Here is a 23,220-nt window from a genome sequence, read left to right on the forward strand (position 1 = left end):
TAAGCGTTGCACACAATAGCCTTTGGAAACCCGAAAGCACTACCTTTGGTCATGTGAGGAGGCGCAACTCGTGTGGAGAGGAGCATGCCGCATCCTTTGTTGTATAGCACCCAGCCTGTATCTCATGGGAAGCTTTCTGCTGGCACGCAGTCAACCAGGGCCGTCACCTTCTATATGAGGCCGGGATGCAAGACACGATATTCATTATCGAGACAGGGTCATGCGCAGTGGTCGATTTGGAGGCTCTACCCATCCACCAAGTACTGGAGCCCACACAGACCGGTCGAAGGTGTGGGAGATCATAGGGAGTCGACCTCCATCATCCACTCCCTTTGCGGCTGATGAGATCAGGTGCAAGGCGAGTTCAGGGCGAGTCAGGAGCTCTGTTGCCATTTCATGCGCACTTGGGGCGGCTAGGACCTGTTTTTTGTGATGCAGGCAAGCAGCCCCAGATGGCGATACACCCCCCCTCCATGGCTTCTTGCCCCCATCCCTCCTAGACCGCCTTGAGAGGCTTGTATACATGATATATTTGTGACTTTGCATCAGCTCCAGCTAGTCTGTTGAGCATGAGCACTCTATTGTAATCAGTTTTTTTGAGTTATATAACAACCACATTTTACTTGCAAAAGAAAATGAATTCAACATCATATTCAGTCAGATGCAAACTTAAAAGTTGAAGTTTAAAAAGATGAGATCAAGGCAATCTTTTTGTTGTGCTCCTTGCATGTATCATAGGATACCTTTAGAACAACCATTGATAATTCAGCTCTAAATGGTGAGCTGAAGTTTAATGATGTTGTGGATAGTTTATTGACTAAGGAGATGCGTAGGAAATCCATGGACCAAGGCAGAAATAATCAAGCATTGGTAACTCAAGAAGAAAGAGGCAAAAAACAATACAAAGGCAAGTATCACAAAAAAGATGGTTGTAGGACTTGGTTAAAGGGAGAAGGCATGGGCAATTTAGGTGCCTTTTCTCCTCTCTTTCCCTAATGCTTTTCTTGCAAATCTTTGTCTCTCTCTTTCCCTGTACTCTATTGTTTTATCTTTTGCCATGGAGGTTGAAAGTAATGAAGAGGGCGAAGATGATGGATGCCTCAAGGGTGCATGACTGATGAGATTTCCTCTGGCAAGAGAGGCTATTTTGGTAGGTTTATGGTGATGGTTGGGCTCAACCCAAGCATAAATTTTGTTGCCTGAATCCTTGGTTTTGTCTCTTTTGGTGTCCGTGGAAGGGTAGCCATAGGAAAACAGGTAAAGAAAAGATAAATATTGAAAAAATCTATACAGTCACTATATATGATGATGATAGTGAGGTGCTACTTACTTATACTCTTCCTGCACATATGTTACTTGCAACAGATAGACAATTAGCTCAAGATTGGATTTTTTATTTTGACACATTTTTTCATGTGACTCCTCATAAGAAGTGGTTCTATTCATATGATAGTAATCAGGTAGGAATTAGTTCATCTTGGTAGTGACTATGTATGCAATATAGTTATGTAGGTGATCCTGTACAAATGGTATCACAGAGCATATGAATAGAAATGATAAATGGGCAGCCTATTATTCTCACTGTGGATACAAGCCCGATTGGCATTGGTTGGGCAGTGGGTCTCAGGATGACGCTGATGGGAATAGGTATGCCATTCAGTTTGGAGCAAAGGTCCTCAATGAATGCCGACGACGGTATTCTCAAGTCAAAAGAGAACTTTGGGGTGTAGTGACAGCCCTTAAGTGTGATAGGGAGTATTTTATGGGAGCTCATGTAGTGGTAGAGACTGATTGTCTACCTCTATTGGGCATGATAGCAAATTGCTCAACTCTTGATATTGCCATGTTACGATGAATTGCATATATAAAGTCACTTAACCCTGATTTTCAGCATATTGCAGGTAGAGAAAACCCCGTGGCTAACATGCTTTCACGAGCGAGGTTTGAAGATGAAGAGAAGTTGATGGAAGATAAAGAGGATGATGTGATAGGTGCTGAAAATGACTTTATGACAATAGTGAATGAGTATGCGGTATTGCTATTACTGCAGGTACAACTGTTGTAACAAGGAATTCAGTAGTAAGAAAAGAGCTTATAGCCATGGAGAAGAAATGGGCAATAGAGAGAAAGCATCATCAGTGTTATGCTTCAGTGAGAACACAATTTTTGAAAGAGTTGTATGAGGATGATTGGCTGAAAATAGATCAACATCTCAACCTCATAACAAAGAAGGCTGAATGGTCTGAAGCTGAATTCAAAAGGATTAAAAGAAAAGCTTATGGGTTTTTCTTAAAAGATGGATGTTTATGGAAGCATGCAAAGAAAAAGAGAGGAGCTCCAATACGTGTTTTGGGAGATAGGGCTTCTCAACAACAGGTGATGCAGGAGTTTCATGAAAGCTTGTAGACTGGACATAGAGGAGTTTGGGGCACATTTGCCAAGATCAAAGAGAAGTATTGGTGGCAAAACATGTATAAAGATGTGGAACATTTTGTGGAATCATGCAATGTCTATCAGATGTATTCCATGGTAAAGCATAGAGATGGGTTGCAACCGACCTATCCATTGTCTATGCATTACAAATGGGTAGTTGATTTCGTTACCATGCCTACAGGTTTATGGAATATGAGATATCTTGTGCTTGCACGAGAAGACTTGACAAATCAAGTGGAAGGTCGAGCTCTTAGTACAAAGACTACTCAAGCAGTCTGCACATTCTTATTGGAAGAAGTCTTTTGCGGGTATGGTTGTGTTGGTAAAGTGGTTGCTGATAGAGGAGAATTAGATGTGGATGAGGCTCGTGACTTCTTTTCACGATTGGGTATCAAGCTGGCTTTAACTTCAACCTACAATCCTGAAGGAAATGGCAAAAGTGAAAGAGGTCATCAGCCTATCATTAAGGCATTAGTAAAGCCATGCAATGGCAGGATAAAAGAATGGCCAAGAATGTTACCCTTTGCTTTGTAGGCTGATAGGACCACTCATGGTGCAGTTACAAGGTATATGCCTGTTGAATTAATATATGGACAACAGCCAATCATGCCTATTGAGGAGACTATTGCTACTTGGAGTGTTCTACCATGGGAAGAGGGTTTGAATAGAGAAGAGTTGCTGGTCCTACGCATTAGACAGTTAGAAAGAAGGCCTAAAGACATTGAGACAGCCATGAAAAAGCTGAAGACTGCAAGTATCAAGAACAAGAAGAGGTTTAACAAGCGACACAAACTTCGACTACGAGCTATACAAGAAGGAGACTTGGTGCTAGTTTATGACAGTAGCTTAGAAAATCAGCATAGTGCCGATCGAAAGATGACAAAGCGGTGGTTTGGTCCATATGTGGTAAGGTTTGTTTTTGACAATGCTACCTATGCATTAAATGAGATGGATGGGACAACTCTAAGGATTCCAGTGGCTGGAAAACGTATCAAACTCTTTAAACGTAGGGAGCCTTCGGCATATGAGTTGAAGGAGCTGGATACTCAATATGAACATGAGAATATGGAAGAAGAAGAGGTAGAAGATGAAGACATTGACATGGCAGAGGATACTTCTTCTGACACTGCGGATCCATAAGACTTTGGCACATGCCAGAGGATGTGCAAGTTAGGAGGGGATGGATGTCGTGCCGCTACTCGCACACCATGTGAAAAACTCTAAAGTGCGGCTTTCAAATTGATCGCGCACACCATGTGAAAAACTCTAAAGTGCGCCTTTCTTATTGATCTAGAGAGCCAATGCCATTTTAGACATTAGTGTTAGTGTCCATGGTTCAAACATATTAGTTTTTTGGACAAGTGTAGCCAATTTATGATATTTTAGATATTCTCTCTTGTAAAAATCCAAAAACTATAGACAACTTCTAGATTAGGATGACATGCAAACGAAAGCATGTAGCTTTCAGCCATTTGTAAGAATTTTATGTAAAAAAGAGAGATGGATGAAATCACGTGCGTCACAATCGCTTTTTTCAAGCAGTGAACAGCACTCCAAGTGGAAGATGAAGAAGGAGTGATCTGGCAGATTTCTGGCCAGTTATGCTCAGTTATGCTGGTATTTTACCCCCTTTCGGAGCCAATGGAAGCATCAGATTGGCGGTCTGAAGAGCATAGAGAAAGGTATTATTTTGTGTATGTTTTTGTATACAAGAGATTTGTCTTCTCATAATGGAGAAATAGACCGACAGGCTTCAATTCTGTGAGTATTATTCTAGGTCTTCTATTTCTTTCTGCGAGTATTCTTTCATATCTTCTCTTTCTTTCAACCCCTTCTTTTCCGTCTACTCCACTCCTTGAATCTCCCTTCACCCTGCTGTCTCTTACCCCCGTGGTAGACTTTCGACCACAAACGCTCCGACAACGCGGAGGACATCGCGGTCCAATCTGGCCATTGCTGTCTATAATAGTCTAGTGCATGTTTCTAGAATACCACCCTCTATTCGGAGTTTATTTTAGCATACAAACTGTTGTTGCTAGTTTTTCTTGTGTTTTTAGTCTTTCCCTCTCCTGCAGCCTATGCCTTTAGTCTTTTTCTCTCCTCACCTGCGTTTTTAGTCTTTCTCTCTCCTACACTGCCATCTACATCAAATCCAACCTTCCTTGGTTGCATTTGCTGGTGTTCGACATCCGAAGGCTGCCTTGTTGCGATTCGGGATCCATTCACAGTACAACATACTCTCCAGCTCATTACCCCTACCCTGATCCTTGAGACACAAGAGTTCGAGGTTCAATATTCATTCACTACATAGTGTGTTTATTGCATGAGCATTATATATTCAGTAGTCATATCATTTCTTTTATTCACTGCGTTCATTGTCTCTAAATCACCCTAACCCTAACTGTGTTCTTTTATTAGTCTGTGCTTTGTCAAATGATTGCTATTTGTGTTTCTGTGTTAGGGTATTTCTTTACACTGTCGCCCCATCAAGCCTCTTGACAACTTGCCGCCTCTTTCTCTCTCATCATCCCAATTCCCACCTATCACAACCACATGCCTTTGACCAATCTTGACATCCCGTCAATTAATTTGATGATGCCCCCAAATCACTTGAACCGTAATTAGTGTGGCATCAATTAAATACATTGTTATTAACACAATAAATGTACCCAAACATGGGCCTACTTCCTCCTAACACCTTGCACCCCGTTTGCTGCCACCTCCATGCCCTCAATCTAGCTCAACGCCACCATCCCACTACTGCAAGCTGCCATTAACCTTTTCTTCTCATGTTTTCTTGCAAGGCTCTATATGTGACAAATTACAAATGCTAAATTTGAGCATATCCCTAGAAGAATGTACTAGAGATTTGGCAAAGGCCCTATATACTTCAGCTTTGTATGCATTCCTACACATCTTGCCCCCATGCAAACCCCCACACTCTACGGCCCCCCTAAAATGGTTGGTAGGATGATGAGTGCAATAGCACTCGTAGATGCCTAAAGAGAGAGATTGCTTTGGGGATTCAAACACATTGCCAAGCAAGGATGCTCTTCAAATGCCTTGTGTGAAAGAAGCAAGATGTCCTAGCAAAAATTGATATAAAGTTATACCAACTATTTTTGGGACAAGATAGCAAAAGAGCATAGAGAATGTTTCGCCAAAGATAGCTCACTATACAAATTACATTGCCTAATGCTTGGCTCCATTATGGGAGAGAGTTGTATGATATACTTGGACAAACACCCATGCAATCTCCACAGGTCCACAAATCAACACACTAGTCCTTTCTCACTAGTAATATGGTCAAAGCAGCAATCTACAAACTACAAAATGGGATGGCATAGGATGAGGACAATCTAGTGGCAAAGCTCCTCACATGCATGTGACACACTAGCACCCATGTTGGCATGTATGTTCAATAGAGCAATATGTGACAAATTCCCTGAAATATGGTGAGACCATACTATAGTCCCACTCTAAGAGTGGCAACCCTCTGGTCCTCAAAAATTATAGGACCATCATGATCAGCCACACATTGGCTAAGATATAACAATCGATATTGGAGCATGAGCTTAGTGCATAGGCTGAGATGCAAGGCATGAGAACACAAGGACAAGCTAGTGTTAGACATGGATACACCACATTGGTCATGGTATTCAACACTTCCACAACATGGGTGACCCGATCTATGTAGTAGTTCACATTTGGGGTAGATGTAGTGAAGCATGCATCTTGTCTCATGCCTAGTAATATACCACTTCTTCAAGAATGGATTTTTAGTCTCTACTTTAGCTTGACTCTATTTTTCTTAAGATGTGGTAATGCAAATTGTTCTTAAAAGGGATTTAATTCCAACATTTGAGCATCTTCCCTTTAAATTGATTTCATGAATTCTTCTAATATTTTTGAGTGCATAAAGTATGTCCATTTGTGCGCTTCCCAAGTGATGAGCCATGTAAGAGCTCCTTGTTTCAATTTTTCTTTGGAAACATCTATGTCTCTAAGCTCATATGAGAGTGCTAACATACTTAAGGCATTTTCTCTAGCCAAAGATAATCACTAAAGGAGGTAGTTGAGGCCTAATTGGCGCAAGGCTACACAGCCCTAGAGGCCCTTGAGAACCAATGTGCCCACATACAAATTCAAGACTCTCGCACCAAACTATGGTTGTTTGACGCTCTAGTTATATCAACTCTTCTATATGGAGCTGAAGTTTGGGGTTGCAGCCTATATCACAAATGATTAAGCCCGCTCATTGACAAGACTCACCCAGAGAGAGACCGATATGATAGTTGGGACTACATAGAGGCCATTGACAATGATGATGTCATACATGATCAAGAGTAAGCCCCCCACCCAACTCTGTATTGTAAAAGCAAAGTTAGGGGCAGCACCTATGGTTGTGGATGCAATCTTTAGAGCAATGCCTTTCTCGAGCTCTAGCACTAGAGATATCCTAAATTGGCATTGACTTCCTCTAGATAGCTAGCAAGGCAAGTGAAGAAATATCGATACTCATAGATGGCAACTTGCATAAGCTTACATGGGCTGCCGATGTCCTAAGAGTTGAAATAGGGAGGACTTGGATCCAGCCACCTCTCACTCTAGGACCAAAGATGGAGTTTTAGTGGAGCTACTTTCTACATTTCTCTAAGTATGGAATTTATTATCCCACCACAATATATACACACACATCTCCCATGGTATACAGGCTGCTACTGGATAGATACACACCTCGTCTAGCTAGCTAAGGATAGAGGGAAGTAGATGGACAGATATTCCAGCAAAGTAAAGGATATGCGAGCTCTATGATAGAGAGCCTGAGACATAGGAACACTACATATCCAGATGTACAATTGCTCTTCAAACCCATCCACCATATCATGGAATATGAGGATCAAAGATGTCTAGGCTTTTCCTCCTCGAGCTTCAACGGCATTGCATAGCACTGCTACGAGACAAGTGACCAATTCGCCCAAAGGGACCCAAGCAAGGAGCAATTAAAATTTTCTTCCATAGATCAAATTCCACAAGCACTACTAGTTCTATAGACACTATTCATCCCCCAAACTGCACCTACCCCATGTCATGGAGTCAAACTAGACAAGGTCATCACACTTTGCCAAGCACGTGACCTCAACCACCCAATATACAACTTAGGGGGTCCATACCATAGTCGGATCAAAGCCATTATTGTGAGACACAAGAGATTCCCCCCTCAATACATTAGCAAAGTGCCCCTAGACCACATCATAGCTACGATCATGTTCTCACCTCAAGATATACACAGGAGCTATTATAGCTAGATATTTTGTACATACAATCTTTAGAAATTCAGATCTTTAGATTATAGATGTTAAACTTACAACTCATTGTATGCACAAGTAGAGCACTACTTCATGGGATATGAGATCGATATGGATGAATGCCCCCTTCTAGTATGACCCTGACTCCCCCTCTTACACGTCTCTCATACACTAATACTAAGAGGAACCAAGTCATACAACATGATCTCTATCCACTACACATATGGCATACATGAATCTCACCTCAACAACATCCCCTCTCTCCCCTCCACACAAAGAAGTCATACTACAAGGACCACTTTATGAGGACTACAACTTATGGTTTCATTGAGAGACCTGGATACTTATATATACATGCCACATGAGATGTGAGTAGCCACCAACACGCTCAAGGTCTCTTCCTATCAAATCAAGATCGCGATAAGGAGAGAAGCCCTCATCCCTACAGCCAAATGCACTATTTATAGGAGACGTCTCCCTCAAACAAGTCATGGAGTCCCCAAACTAGCAACACTTCGACCAATTCGTAGTTGAGATCCAAAGGCTCCACACATCACTACTCCAGCCAAGCATCATGCAAATAAGGGGGCAAACAATCACAACTCGTTGAGTTTTTTTCAAACAATGACCACACACACTACAACTACACAAAGAGGAGCACCCCCTTTTTGTTTTATCCCTATATGGGCATTGCATTGTACAACAATTTACACTTTGCTTTGCATCATATATCACCAATTACCACTTGGCATATCCCACTTTGATATCAGTGACTATTACCAATATACGTATTTCTATCGCATAGGGCATTTTCAACTATAGTAGACGTTAATATTTCTTTCTTTATTTGTCCCTCTCCCTCGCTCCCCTCCCTCCCTCCCTCGAACTGAATGAAGTTAGATAGAATTGCTCCACATGGTTACATACTTGAGCACATATGGTAGCCTATCATTCCATTACATAGCCAGTCGTTTAGTGCTCCATCCACTCACCCCTTTTATCCCTACATTGGCATAGTATTGTACATCACTTTGCACTATATACCACATATAACACTTTCCACGCACACCTTGATATCTCATGATTACTACCCATTGTACATGGTTCCTTCTCATAGGTCATTTTCAGCCTTGGTAGAGATTAGTATATAGATTTAACTTCCTTCTTATGCACATACTCTAGTTGTGAAGCAACCTTGTCAATAAATTTGTGGATACTACACTTACTTGAAAGATAATGTGAAGCAAACTTGTCCGTGATAGAGTAAACATTTTCCAAATCTAGACAACGTAATTGAGTAAGACCTGTATGTTCAACATAAACTAATATAAGCTTGATAAATCTAACTCATCTAATTATAAAGCTCAAGTCACATGAACATCTTATTTTTCTATAAGAGCATTAATTAGCTAAACTCTCCAACAAAGCACACTTCTATTTATAGACAACTTTGCTTAAGAAGCAAAATATATTAGCAAACAATCTCATACACTAGATTGCAAGTAAATATTTGTGTAGGGGTGAAAATATATAAAACAAATTGCAATTCTCAGATAGGGTGGTAAATAACTTGATTAAGCACTAATTATAGCAACCATAAAACTCGCATAAACTAAAAGCAAATGTTACCAAATAATCTTAGACAAAAGACTCTCGCTAAGCCCCAAACCTAGTGCCCCTTATAGTATTTCTTTAGTTTCTATTAATATTGGATGAAGTACATTGAGATTAGGCTCCAATCTCCTTCAATTTTCAATATACCTCTTTCTATAAAAAATGACCATCGAGCGTTTTTATCAATTTTCAACTTGATCTAAAAGGGGAATTGGCTTGACCCTTGGCTGGTCAAATCTAACCTCAAATTTGATTGGGATGGCTAGCTTCTTGAAACCTCTCACAATCTCGATTTCCAACTGCTGATTTTAGTACTAAGCCTTCAATTTTCTGACATGGGTGTATAAGAAAACACATGCATACTTACTTGCACGTGGTTTTTTGTCACCAGGTGGTGATACTTTTTACAGTTGCTTTTCTTATTTACTTATATAAATATTTTATTTTTCTTTTCTTTGGTTGTTGTTGCTTCTTAACCCCAAAGTTCTGTTGGAATAAGCCGGGATCTTTGCATGGCCAGAAGAGACAACCATTGGGACAAATTGGACTAATGGTTTGTCTGAGCCTTAGGACCGGTTCCATATTGAATGGGCACTGAAGAATAGAATGCCAGTGGTTTGGGACTGTGTGCTTAGCCACTGGAAATGGTGCAGGACAATGAGTCCAGCCAAGACAGAAGATGCACATGTGAGAATGCTCACAAAATAAAAGTCACCGTAACTGAGCCATATTACACTTTTTGATGTGGTCACAATGATAAAAGTTACTCAAAACAACTTGAGGAATGCAGGGGTCACCATCCCTAAAATTTAGGGAGTTATTTTTGGACCCCAGAATGTGTTCGCATCATTATCTTCGTTTTTGTACGAGGATTGATTCTTTGGTTTGTGCCGAGATCAAATTTTGCACCGATTATGGAGAATTTTAGACCAGAAGGTTTAAACGGGAAAATTGTTATATGTATGCCATGTGGCACAAATTCCCAAAAGAGAGAGAGAGAGAGAGAGAGAGAGAGAGAGAGAGCATTTTAAAAAAACGTAATAGGCATAAGGGGCAGATGGGAGAATAAAGTTTTGAGGAGCTGAGGGCAGATTGCTGCAAGAAAATCAGTCATGGAGAGTACTTCTACGTCTCTGACTCAAGTACGGAGATAGAGCTTGCTCCCTCTGATCAACTCTCTCTTTATTCTCAGAGGAAATACTTCCCATGATGGGCTGATTCCATCGAAGATACAATTCTGTGTTTTCTCTGAAATTCTGCACATGAATCATTGAGTATTGGTCACAGAAAATGTAGGACATGCTGGATAGTAAAAACAGTGAATTCAGAGATCTATAGATTGTAATTCTGCACACATCATTGAGTTTTGGTCACATGCTGGGCAGTAAGAACAGTGAATTCAAGACATGTTGGAAAATAAGAACAGTGAATTCAGAGATCTGCAAACTGAAATTCTGCACAGGAATCATTGAGTTTTGGTCACAGAAAATGCTTTCCTAAAAGGGATGTTGATCTGGACATGCTGTACTGTTCTTATGCAGTTGGGATTTACTCAGAAGAGATGAAAATCAACTATTCACAGGTTAGGTATTTTGGAACATTATCATTTTTGTAACTTTCCATCTTTTAATTGATAAAGAATACCGAGAGGGATGCCGGTCTTCGGGGCTAATCTGGTGTTGAGCGAGGGAGTGAGGTCTCTACTTATGTGTATGTGTGTAAAGACCAAGTGTTAATTGAAGGAACTACCGCTTTATGTGAGTCATAGACCGGTTTCATTTTCAAAATCGTCCAACTGAGAGCATTTTATATGTCAAATATAGGGGTGATGTGCCTCTAATCATTTTGCTTTATATCGATGACATGCATAGTTGTTTAGTACGAAAGGTACAATATGGTATGGTACGATAAAATACGGTACTAAATGGTACCTTAAGATTTTATAAGGTAGGTACAATATTAGTACCAGAAAAAAAAAACTTGATTATTTTGGACTAAAGATAATAGAATAGATATTTCAAGTCTAAATAGCAATGCTATTAGAGTATATAAGATGAATACTTGAGGGTAACATGCCAAAACCCAATGCAGCATGTGCATCATACGCTACTGCTACGTACAACTTGCAACTACATAGATGGGAGTGGATACATCATACATGAATGATCGTACAAATAAGAGAAGCGTGGGCTTGAGAGAGAGAAGGTTGAGAGAAATTGTTTGAATCTCAAATAACCTAATCTCATGGGAGAATCATATTAATATAAGGAGCATTTAGCTCATCCCAAAGTGCAATTTGAATGGGAAAAGATGTATCCATTAAGTTGGTACCTTATGGTACTAATACGTAAGGTACGATACCTAAAGTATGGTATAGTATGAAACCTTCCGTACATGGTACTAGTGCAACTATAGTTGAGAGAGGAAGAGGCTAGAGAGAGAAAGAAAGAAAGAAAGTTATATTAACGTCTACGAAAGGCCAAGGTGGCCTATGAGACCAAAACGTTACATACAAAATGTCTAGGAAAATTTCCAGGTCCCAGTAAAGCTACCATCTAATGCTATGATAAACTAATTGAGTAGGTACTAAATGGTATATAGGCTGGGTACAATTCATATGTGTTCCACGAGAGAGAGAGAGAGAGAGACAGAGAGAGAGAGATGAGAGGCTTGAGAGAAGAAACTTGGGGGAGAGAAACAAGAAAGAAGAAAAAAAAACAAAAGGAGAAAGAAAAAAAGAAAGTTGTAGGCTTGAAGGAGAGTGGCCAAAAAGTGTCTATTTTTTCATACTAAATCGTATGGATATGTACCCTACCTTACCGTACGGATTAGTTTGTACTATGTACAGAGACAACCCTGATGACATGTTACTCATTGGTCCAAATGAGACACCTACTATTGATTTTAAGGCCAAGTTGAATTCAGTTTTTGACATGTTAAATTTGGGCCTATTGTATTATTATTTAGGCATTCAATTCAAGCAATGTGATGAGGTATTGATTTTTATCAAACAAAGTATATCGAGACATTATTGCAAAAATTTGGACTTGAGGATTGTAAGCCTATTGCTACTCCTGTGGAGACAAGTATATTGAGACATTATTGCAAAAATTTGGTCTGGAGAATTGTAAGCCTATTGCTACTCCTGTGGAGACAAGTTTGAAGTTAAGCCGTTGTGATGCCGGAGGCTACTTTGACATCTTTTTCTATCAGCATGTTGGTGAATGCTTGATTTTGGTATGCATTATGAGGCCTAATATTCAATTTGAAGTCTCATAGATGAGCAAGTTCATGCATACCCCAAGCACCAAGCATTAATAGGCCATGAAGCGTATCTTTTGCTACTTGAGTGATACTTGGCACCTTGTGTTGCTTGGGGGATCATTACTGCCGGATCATAGTACGCAAGAGTTCCGAAAATGGGAGAAACAAAAACAATAAAAAACAAAGTTTCGGAGTTTCGGCCAGTTTTGGAAATGGGGAAAGAAGTTTCGGATTTTAGCATTAAATCTATAGATAGATACTTTAATATATCAATGTACATAACACTACTTACGCAAATTTTATAAAAAACTCAAGCCTTCATGTCACATGAACCTATCTTCATCTTGTTTCCATCTCTTTTATGCATTTGTCTCTTGGATCAAAAGAACTATGACAAGTTGAGGGTTTCAAGCCTCTATGTAACTATTTAGTAGCTACACAATACTCGCAAGAGTTTGAGAGTTGGTGCTACCTTCTTAGTTATGCAAATCTTTGTGTGATTGCTTCCATCAGCTCACTATAGATGGATTTAATATAGAAAAATAGATATGCAAACATATGCAATGAAAGTGTAATTGGAAGGCTAGAATTGAAATCTAAGAAAAAAATTCCTTGCTTGTCAACCAAAAAAGGAAATACGAGAAGATAAAGTTCTAAGCCTTTGTTAGCAATATAGTTAGCTCATATGTGAGTTTGGCCTGTGCCAAACATTCTAGTGATATTTAGGCCTTTTTTAGTGGTCACTTTAGTGACTATTTTGGCATTTATTGCTAGCCAACCTAATGCCACTTGTGGCATTCTTTTGGCCTATTTATTTCAGCTTCTCCTTCACATTCATTCATCCATCACTTGCAAATCCAATGCATGCCTTGTGGAGAGAGAAAGCCAGTGCCAAAGCCAATGCAACAATGGCTCAATGTCGATTCCATTTCCTGAGCACATCTTTGAGTTCTCTTTTCAACTGTTCTTGTGTTTTCTCTTTCCTTTCTCTTCTTTCTTGTGTTCAGCTGTTTATTTCATATTCTTTCATGCTTCCATTGCTGCATCCACTTATGATATGGCATCAAATTTCAGGATCTAGGCTCCTCCTGTTGTTTTCTGTTGATTACAAGTCTTCCATTGCTAATCACTAATTTCCCCGGATCGCAACCACCTCCTTACAGCCTAGCACCACCTCTCTGCTGTGCAGTCTGCATTTACTGCATTAATTGCTCCTACTACCTGTGTTTGACTCCAGCAGGCTGCATTTCCATTTTCTGCATTATTTTATCGCGGTATTGCTGCATTTAATGCCTGTTTTGTCTATGTTTTGACTTCTACATGCTGGACGATTATATTTTCAGGTTCTATTGGCTGTAATTTTCACATTTTGACTCTATTTGATCAGATTTTGTCCTTTCACAGCAGTTATTTGTGATCAGCTTGTCCTACACTGCATGTAAACTCCCATCAATGCAGTTTGTGCTGTGCTTTGGCTGTACTCTCCTCCTCTTCTTTCCTTTATTTTCTCTTTCTATCCTCTCCAAATGCCTCCTCCCTATTGTTCTACTAACGAGAAATTACATGGCCTTAATTATCTAACATGGAGTGTTGTTATGAAAGCCTGGTTTGTGCAAAAGCAGTTATGGTACCTTGTTTCTAGAACTTTTGAGCATCATGACCATCCCACTCTTCTTCTAGCTGATTTTGACGAGGACAACTATGAAGAGGTTGTGCTCACATGGGATAGCAATGATGCACGTGAATATTCTACTCTTCTTTATTGTATCTCCAAAGAATTTCTTCTGGCGGTCACATCATGCACAACTCATTCAGCAATTTGGGTGAAGCTTCAGATGTTATACGAGGCTCCCTTGACTATGCGTGCAGTTACCCTTTATGGACAACTCCAAAAGATGAAGTTTGAGCCAAAGGACACTATTCATTCATTCTTGCTTCGTGTTCCATAGGTACATGCTCAGCTTTGACATGTGAGTCCACCCTTCCAAAGGCTCATCTTGTGGGGATTGTGCTCTACAAGCTCCCTCTGGAGTTGGATGGAGTGGCCAATGCTTTGCGAGCCCAGACGTCATCAATGGAGTGAGTTTTACCCATATGTCCTCCATGCTACTTGAGCATGAGGCGTCTTGGCAATTATAGGGAAGGCTTTCATCCCAATATGGTGGCTCAAGTTAGGCAAGAAGAAAAATTCGAAGGCCCAATGCTATCCCTATGGTAAGAAGGGATATTTGCGCAAGGATTGCAAACAATTAGCAACTTCGAGAAAGAAGAAGGAGAAGAAGCAACAACAAGATACGGACTCCTCTGCTAATCATCCAACTCCAACTTGGATCCTCCAACCAAGGCCTTGGCCAAGGGGCAAAAAGAATCATCTCCGTTAGAGGGATGGAAGGAGATTGAGAAAAGTGACTACCAACACCATGCTCAAATGAAACTGAAGTGTCTGATATACATGTAGAAGTACATTTGCTTTGAGAGCCTCCTCGATTTACATTTACATACTCAAACCTATTATTATTTAGGTCTTGCGTACCAAAAGGAAACACAAAGGAGAGTTTCGATTCAAATAAAAAGGTGGGACAAACCTGACTCTAGGCTTAGCTATAATGAAGAAGATGGATCGCTAATCATTCCAAACTATCACCAACTAATCCGGATGTATTAGAGACAATGTTTTCAAGAGTTGGAGAGCAGTAGCTACTGCTATACCTAATGCACAAGTACTCTTGGAACTCCTCATCTGTCAAGAATCGTTTATCTGGCCAAGAAGAAGAATGTGAAGGTCCATAATGCCTCCTCATCACCTCCAAATATGGAGAAGCCTAATAAGACATAGTAGGATCCCAAGAAGGAGATTGAGACATTGTGAATTGGTTACATATTATTTGTGTATCTCACACAAAACCAAGCTCTCCACGATAGGCTGCTGAAAAGAGCGGTGGTAGTTGGATGGTACATAAGCTTAAGAAGAAAGTGGCTCGTAATACCATCATTCGGTATGGAGCCCGAGAGTGAGGAAAGATAGTTATGGTAGATAAAAGTCCATGAGAGAGAGAGAGAGAGAGAGAGAGAGAGAGAGAGGTAACTAAATGATACAAAGCTGAATTAGATATGATCAATTAATATGAAAGTACAAAGCTAGGGCCTCAATATAAAGGTCTAGGCACACACCAAAACCTTTGACCCTTGTTAAATGCTTGGTGCCATAGAAGGCATTTACACCTATGCACATACTTATACACAAAAATGTGTGTTTACACATGGAGGAGATAAATAACTAACAAATAGGCATGAAAAACCTGAAAATGCTCTCAAGTGGCATCTTGGTCCAAAAAGATGGAAGGGACCCAAAAATAGGAACAAACGACAAACAAGACTAGAAGTGAACAAAAAGAGTAGATCCCCACAGAGATCCTAGTGTCTCTCACTAACTCAATATAGGACTCACAACCATGAGATCATCATGATCACCAAGAGCATCATCATAAATAGCCACTCAAACAAAACCATATTATGATTGAAGCTAATCAAATATCAAAAGGATGAGTATGAGAAGTAAGACGCACACTACAAGATCTAGAAATTTGGAATCATGATGAATCAGCTCAGACCATGGAAGAATATGCATATAGGATGTAGGAGGAAGATCGGCAGGTCAAGATGGTGGAAGAGGCAAAACATGCATAAAAGGGTGACTAGTAGAAATAGTGGGTATCGAGGGAGTTTTCTAAACTAGATGAACAGGCAAAGAAGAAGGATAAGGCAATGCAGGAGGAGAACATGAAGACAAGGAAGGGATGGATAGCTATGCACAACCAAGGAGATGTTGGACTAAATAATGCATTAGCTTCACTTAAACAGCCCCAAAACATGCTTAATTAAGGAAGAAACCTTGTTTATTTAAAAAGAAATGCATTCCTAGAGTGTCTGTATCTCATAAGCACAAACCCGCTTGGAAGGGCCCAAACTTTCTATAAATAGGTATGCTGCCCTCCATTCAGCCCTAATCTCGTTTTTGCACGTTTGGGGCATTTTCAGCTTGCTGTCCACACCCCGTTGGCGGAAGACATTGCAGTCCAAGCTGTTCATTGTAGTCTTCACTCATCAGGCGCCTGTTTCCAGCCCTCTGTCATCAGTTTGCTGCTGTTTCCGGCCATGCAACTGCTGCTATCCATCATCCAGTTGTCATACAGCCTGCCACATCAACATATTGCTGCATTTGCAGGCCCTAGCTGCCGCCCTGCAGATTTTCTCTCTCCTCCTAGCTTGTTGCTGATGTTTTCCCTCTCCTCCCAGCCTACATTTGCTGTTTTCTCTCTCCTCAGCTTGTCCCTGCTGTTTTCTCTCTCCTCCCAGCTGCATTCACTATTTACTCTCTCCTCACCATGCGTTTTTAGTATTTCTCTCTCCTACGCCGCCGATTGCATCAAATCCAGCCTTCCTTGGCTGCGTTTGCTAGTGTTCAACATCTGAAGGCTGCCTTGCTACAATTCGGGATCCATTCGGAGTACGATACACTCTCCAGCTCATTACCCTAATCCTTGAGATACAGGAGTTTAAGGTTCAGTATTCATTCACTGTATAGTGTGTTTGTTGCATAAGCATTGTATATTCAATAGTCATATCATTTCATTCATTCTCTGTGTTCATTGTCTCTGAGTTACCCTAATCCTAACTGTGTTCTTCTATCAGTCTGTGCTTTGTCATATGCTGTTATTTGTGTTTGTGTTAGGGTATTTTCTTCACAGGAGGGAGTGTCAGTCTTTGCGAAGGAAAGGACACCTCATCTAGCTGGCTGCTAGTGAGGCAAGGAAGAAGAAAAGGGTCGAATGAAATCGAAAGAGGCGTGCTCTAGGGACGTATTTGATAAGCAACATAGGACTAGTAACATCCATGACCACAAACTCATGCATCTCGAGTTGTAGGCCCACATTAGGACCCCCTCTAAGGCTCCATACCAAACTCAGCCTCATCATCTATATATGGATAGCAATCTGTGTAACGATGGCAATCTGTGTAACAATGGCCTCTCCAACCCCAATAACTACACCTCTCTAGTAGAGGGGGCCACAGTCAGAGAGACACCAGAAGAAGCAAGGTGGTGTTTGCCATAACAACCATTGACATGGTGATGAACAAGAAGACATCGATTCCTCCAACAAGAAGGGTCCCAAGGGTAGAAGGTGCAATTTCCTGTGGTAATATAATGTGGAATGTAGAAACCTTAACTTTAGTTGTAACTTTAGTTGAATATTTATGGTAGTATTAAATTCATGGAAAGAATCTGGCAACTTTTGCATCAAATGCATGGCAATCATCGCCATTGAAGGTCTTTTGAGCATTCTCAAACTGACCCATCACATCAAGTAATGTTTTTACCTGCTTCATGATATTTGGTGCCTCCACCTTGAACTTGACAAGCTGCTCTTCCAGCTGGTAATGGTGAAGGTCGTCCATTCAAACGTACCTATCTTACAAATTGTTTTAAAGAGAATGGGAAGTCTTGTATTTACCTGCTATGTTAAACACTTTCTCAGAGAAGAGGAAAATGAGAACAGTCAAAGCTGCCTGCTCCATAGCAAGAAACTTCCTCACTGCAACATGATCATCCTCATCCAAGAGTGGGCTGGTACTTCTAATGAGTTCCCAGTGAGAGTGCATCTTCAAGATAGCTTTAAAGGACTGTTTCCATATTGGAAATTGTCTCCAGTCAGGTTGATGTTAGGAACAAACAGTGAAGCCATAACTAGTGAAACAACACAACAATGCAAAAATACAGCGATACCAACAAAAAGCGGATGTAATCATAACTGGAACAGGTAGAAACTGCAGAATGTGGCTGCTGTTATCAATGCCTGTTGACAAATGATGACACCTAATGCTGAAATTGCAAACGCACACTTAATTATGACAATTGGGCTGCAAATGATGACTATTGGGCTGCAGATAATGAGGCCGGAATGATGATGCATCATGCTGTGAATGTCAAGTGCCGCTGTGAACTGCAAAAAGGCAGTGACTTGCTGGTTGTACCACAGATTTTGAATGCACAACAGGGCTGACAGGACTAGATAGCAAAGGACCTGCTGCTGCCAACAAAAACACAGCAGTCTGCTGCCTCCAATTGCACATAAACTACTTTGATTTGTGTTCAGTGTGAATCGCCTCAGAATTTTCAAGCAGCAAGAGAGCATTTGCAGGAACTAAAGGAAAATTGAGTCTTTCCACACATTGCAGCATCTGAAAGGGCAGCGAAAGCAAGTAGAATGGATTACATTTTCAGCATTCGTTTTAAGTCTATTCCAGGTTGCATTGTTGTGGTGGCTACTATGCTTTGGCCAGGTCAACCATTGCACCAATTCAAATTAGGAGACTCCTGAGGATGAGTCCTTGGTGCTAGAAGCAGGGATGTCTACTTCATTGGATAATTAAAATTTGTATTTGGCAGAGGTTTATGACCATCAATATTAGAGACTCTATGTGATGAGTAAATGAATATGAATTTATATGATTGTGAGGCTACTTCGATAGATCTCTCACCCAAAGGGGCTCTTTTATGAGCATTTTGCAGAGAGATTGTTATGGATGGTTTTGCCTATGGTCACACTACAACGCTTGATTTCAAATGAAGGAAATGGCTCAAGTTTATCCTGATTTTTTTTTCCAATATAAATGTACACATGATAAGAATGTCTCCCTCTCCACGTAAAATAAATACGAATATTGGATCTTTTGCAATACAGAGTAAAAGAAAGAGTCAATTTAACTACAATTATCAAAAGTTGAAACAGCAGCAGCTGTGTCAGCCCATGTACCTCAAAGCATAGAGCATTATGGCAAGCCGGTTTGAATCTAGTGCCTATTGCTATCTTGTCTTACCGTTGCAGTGATGCCAAGGGAGCTTTTTAGCTGGCATAAGTTAAATCTTGTTGGTCTAACATACAACAATTAGTATTCATCATCTATGACTGCAACTACTAGGAGTATCTAATCCCATTTGCCCCCCTAGCTTTTGTCACATCAGCTCCAGCAGAATGCCTTTGGTGTTCCTTCCTATCACTATGCATTTCTAATGTAGAATAAAAAGAGACAGCCAGTTTAGCTACAACTTAATATTACACGTAGAAGAACACATTCATGTTTCATGGCAATATAAAGAATAATGTGCAATACACTAAGTTTTTAGGATTTCCAACTATACCTCCAATATCAGCCAGGCATTGTTCCGGCAAACGCCAACAATCGCGCAAGTTTAAACATTGCAATTGAACTAATTCTATAACAAATCCAAGAAAACCAATGACCTGTGTTAATGAACACAAAGCAGTCAATTTTCTAGAAACCCCAAGCTAAAACAGTACAACTCAGTCATATTGAATGATCTGAAACTATTGAAAATATGACAGCTTATGCAATGTACCAAGACAAGGAAAAGAAAAAGGACAATGTGATATTCAGTGGAAGACCCCTCTCTGACTTAAATTGACTCTTTCTTATAGAGTAATAATCATCACTTTGAAAGACCAATGACAAATAGTACAATGGAACTATCCATCCTTGCTTAGGTTCATCCAAAGCACTTGAATTCTTAATATAGAGTAGTTGTGTGAAATCGATCCCAACAATGCATTTTCTCTGCTAGGAGACTAGCTTTCTTATTTTACTTTTAAGTAAATCTGAGAAGGAAAAATAGCACCTTGGACTCATCTTAAATAGCACCTTGGGCTCGTCTTAAACCAATTAGAAAGAAACTCTTTCCTTTCAACAATCCACACATAATACCTTCTTCAAACTAAGGCTCTTGCAAATAGTACACACATAACTACAGCATCTTAATTATACATTGGAAAAATGTGTGAAACTAAGCTTAAGAAAGCCTCTGTGTCTCTGTGTGTGTGTGTGTGTGTGTGTGTGTGTGTGTGTGTTGGTGGGGGGCAGGGGGGGGCAGGGGGGGGCAGAGAAAGAGAATATGTGTTCAGAACACAAGATGATGCACTTAGCTAATAATAAGACAATGTGAAGCATAAATGAGGGCAATGAGGACAATGTAAAGCAACTCAACTATTAGAATGATCACACAACAATTGCTCCAAAGCACCCATGTTATTGTAAAGCTACACAGCGAAAAGGAAAGTGAACATGTAGAGAAGAAGGAGATTGAAAGAGAATGCAATGGCTGAAGGATATCAGGTTGCAATGATCAGCCCCAACACACAACTCTACGCATCAGTGTGGGTGCCAAACGGTAGCAAGGGGATGAGAGAATGAGGGCTGGCTGATCACGAGGGATCAATGATGGATAATAAGAGTGAGAGGGCAAGCCACCTATATATAGGCAAACTAGGCCACATTTGGTAATAAAGTAGCCGTGCCCAAAATATGGGCACCCAAGAAAGCCTAGAATGCCCAAAAAGAAATGCACTAATGTGCCCTCCATCTAAAGTCCCTAAATCACATAAAACGACAAACAAAGACAATGTTAGAGCTCCTAATGTCCTTGTCTAACTCAAACTAAGAGGCTCACAAGCAAGAAATGACAATGCAAGACACACATGTCTACTAACACCCCCTCTCAAATCTTGGATGTGGCTGAAGGCCAAAGGAGATCTGGATCCAAGGGTGGCACGAATGTCAAGATAATAGGTATGTTGTGATACCATGTTAAGATTTGTGACGATACATGGAGACAGTAGGGTTTGCGAGGAGAAACACAAAGTGTGTACGGCAAACATTGAGGGAGAAGAGAAACTTAGAAACACAAGAACGCGATGATGATGCACTGAATCATGCTATGTAAAGAAAAGCTGATACAACGGAGCTGAAGCTCAAAAGATGACTACACTATCATGTCTAACTCAGGCAACAATCACTGGAAGGTGAAGGACAGCTATCGAGGGAGCGGAGCAAACAGCAATCCTCTGATATTGTCGGAGATGAGAAAGATTATCACTAGCTATCAAGGGAGCAAAGCGCAATCCTCAAATACTAGGAGATGGCTTGGGCAACAAACACAAATCCCAGAGGCCAGAAAGCTACAAATGCAAATGCCTAATGGAGACGAGCTGCAAACGCAAATGAAATCACTGACACCAAGCTATGTACTGTCACCATGTGCTAGACTGCTAACACTAAGCTATAGGAGATGACGGCAACTAAAAGAAGAACTCCAAACTATAAAATGTTGATGTCAAGGTGACCCCACGCAAATGGAAGTTGACGCCTTGGTAGTGAAGAATGAATGAAGTGACGGCCTATTTATAGGCCTAAGCTGTCTAGGGTGGTGCACCATTGAGTAGGTGCCCACTGATGAAATGACTAGAATGAGGACACCAGCTCTTTTTGGGGATGTCAGTGCAAAACCCTGACTTAAGTGGAGAAACTGAAGAAGTGATTTCTCAACAAAGAAGAGTGTCGATGCCGATAAAGTCCATCGATGAAGAATGCCAACCAAGGAGCAAGACCCCCTCTCACAAGAAAAACCTAATCAAATGGAAAACCACCAGAGGCCAAGGAAAACAGAGAGGCCTTGAACAGATCACTCCTTAAAACTCAAGTCAAGGATAGATAAGCTAAGCCTTTGACCCGATTGTGAGATGATAGCACAGAATTATCAAAGGCACCATAGCTTGCATAGAAACAACAAGGACCAAGAGCCAAGCGACAAGGGATGGTGGCTCGATGACGAAGGAAAGAGGTTACCACATAAGGAAAAGGCCCAAAGTAGACTAGAATTCCTAAAGAAGCTCTTTACGATCCTAGGAATCCCCCTCTAAAACACAAGGGGCGAAGGAATCCAAAGCCGTGTCACCAATTGTAACCAGCCTTCCTCCTCTCACAGGGTGGTAAATAACCTGATTAAGCACTATTTATAGCAATTAACAAATTCATAAAACTGAAATGCACACTTTGCCATATGATCTTGAGCATTGGACACCCTGTTGGCTCCAAAACTCGCGTCCCTTTCAGTATTTATTTAACTTAATTGAAGAAGAAATTGATATACAATTGGATTCTGCAAATCTCTTTCAGTTTTCCAACTCCCCTTGCTGTCCAAAATGACCACCAAGTCTTCAATCTGATTTGCCCCTTCATTCACGCAATCAATTGGCCTTCACCCGCTTTGATGGAGATGGAAAACGCTCGAAATTCAATGATTTGCCGGTCCCTCCACTTGAATAAGCTAAAAAGAGCTTTAGCCCTGTTGAATCCAAGTCTTGGAGCTTCCAATTTCTAGCACGATTCTCGAGGCTGCTGTTAAACCCTAATTTCTGCTGTAGATTAGGGTATACAACAGCGAAATCTGAAATTTCTCAGTCTCCAGTGATCTCAATGTTGTAATCTTTGAAGCAAGGCGGTAGAAAGGCTAGAAGATGAGAGAGAATGCTGAGGAGACAGAAAATTCAGACTTTCTTCGCGAAGAACTGAAGAAAATCTATCATTTACTGTTGTTGCCTTGTCTCAACAGCTTGTAGATGCAAAGACTTAAAGAAAATCAGTCATTTACTACTACTACCCTATCTCAACAGCCTGTAGCTGCTGTCACCTATTGTTGATTGGTCTTCTCCTACCCGTGGCTACCTCAGAAGGTCCTCCAATGGCT

General features: G+C 40.6%; 1 protein-coding gene across 5 annotated transcripts in view; it reads right to left on the reverse strand.

Annotated features, from left to right (window-relative positions):
- Positions 1-23,220, reverse strand: part of LOC148033179 (uncharacterized) — a 66,721-nt gene that overhangs the window by 39,231 nt on the left and 4,270 nt on the right. Inside the window, exons 2-3 of one of the 5 annotated variants that reach the window (XM_087681053.1) lie at positions 19,822-19,924; positions 8,969-9,046 (exon numbers count right to left, since the gene is read on the reverse strand). In XM_087681053.1, the coding sequence (XP_087537179.1) occupies positions 8,969-9,046; positions 19,822-19,924 (181 nt within the window). The remainder of the gene's footprint in view (positions 1-8,968; positions 9,047-19,821; positions 19,925-23,220) is intronic. The other 4 variants (XM_087681050.1, XM_087681054.1, XM_087681052.1 and 1 more) reach the window with 4 other exon arrangements.

This window comes from Lygodium microphyllum, chromosome 7, assembly GCF_053477565.2.
Source record: "Lygodium microphyllum isolate KBCC chromosome 7, Lygodium_microphyllum_v1.1.10, whole genome shotgun sequence".
NCBI lineage: Eukaryota > Viridiplantae > Streptophyta > Polypodiopsida > Schizaeales > Lygodiaceae > Lygodium > Lygodium microphyllum.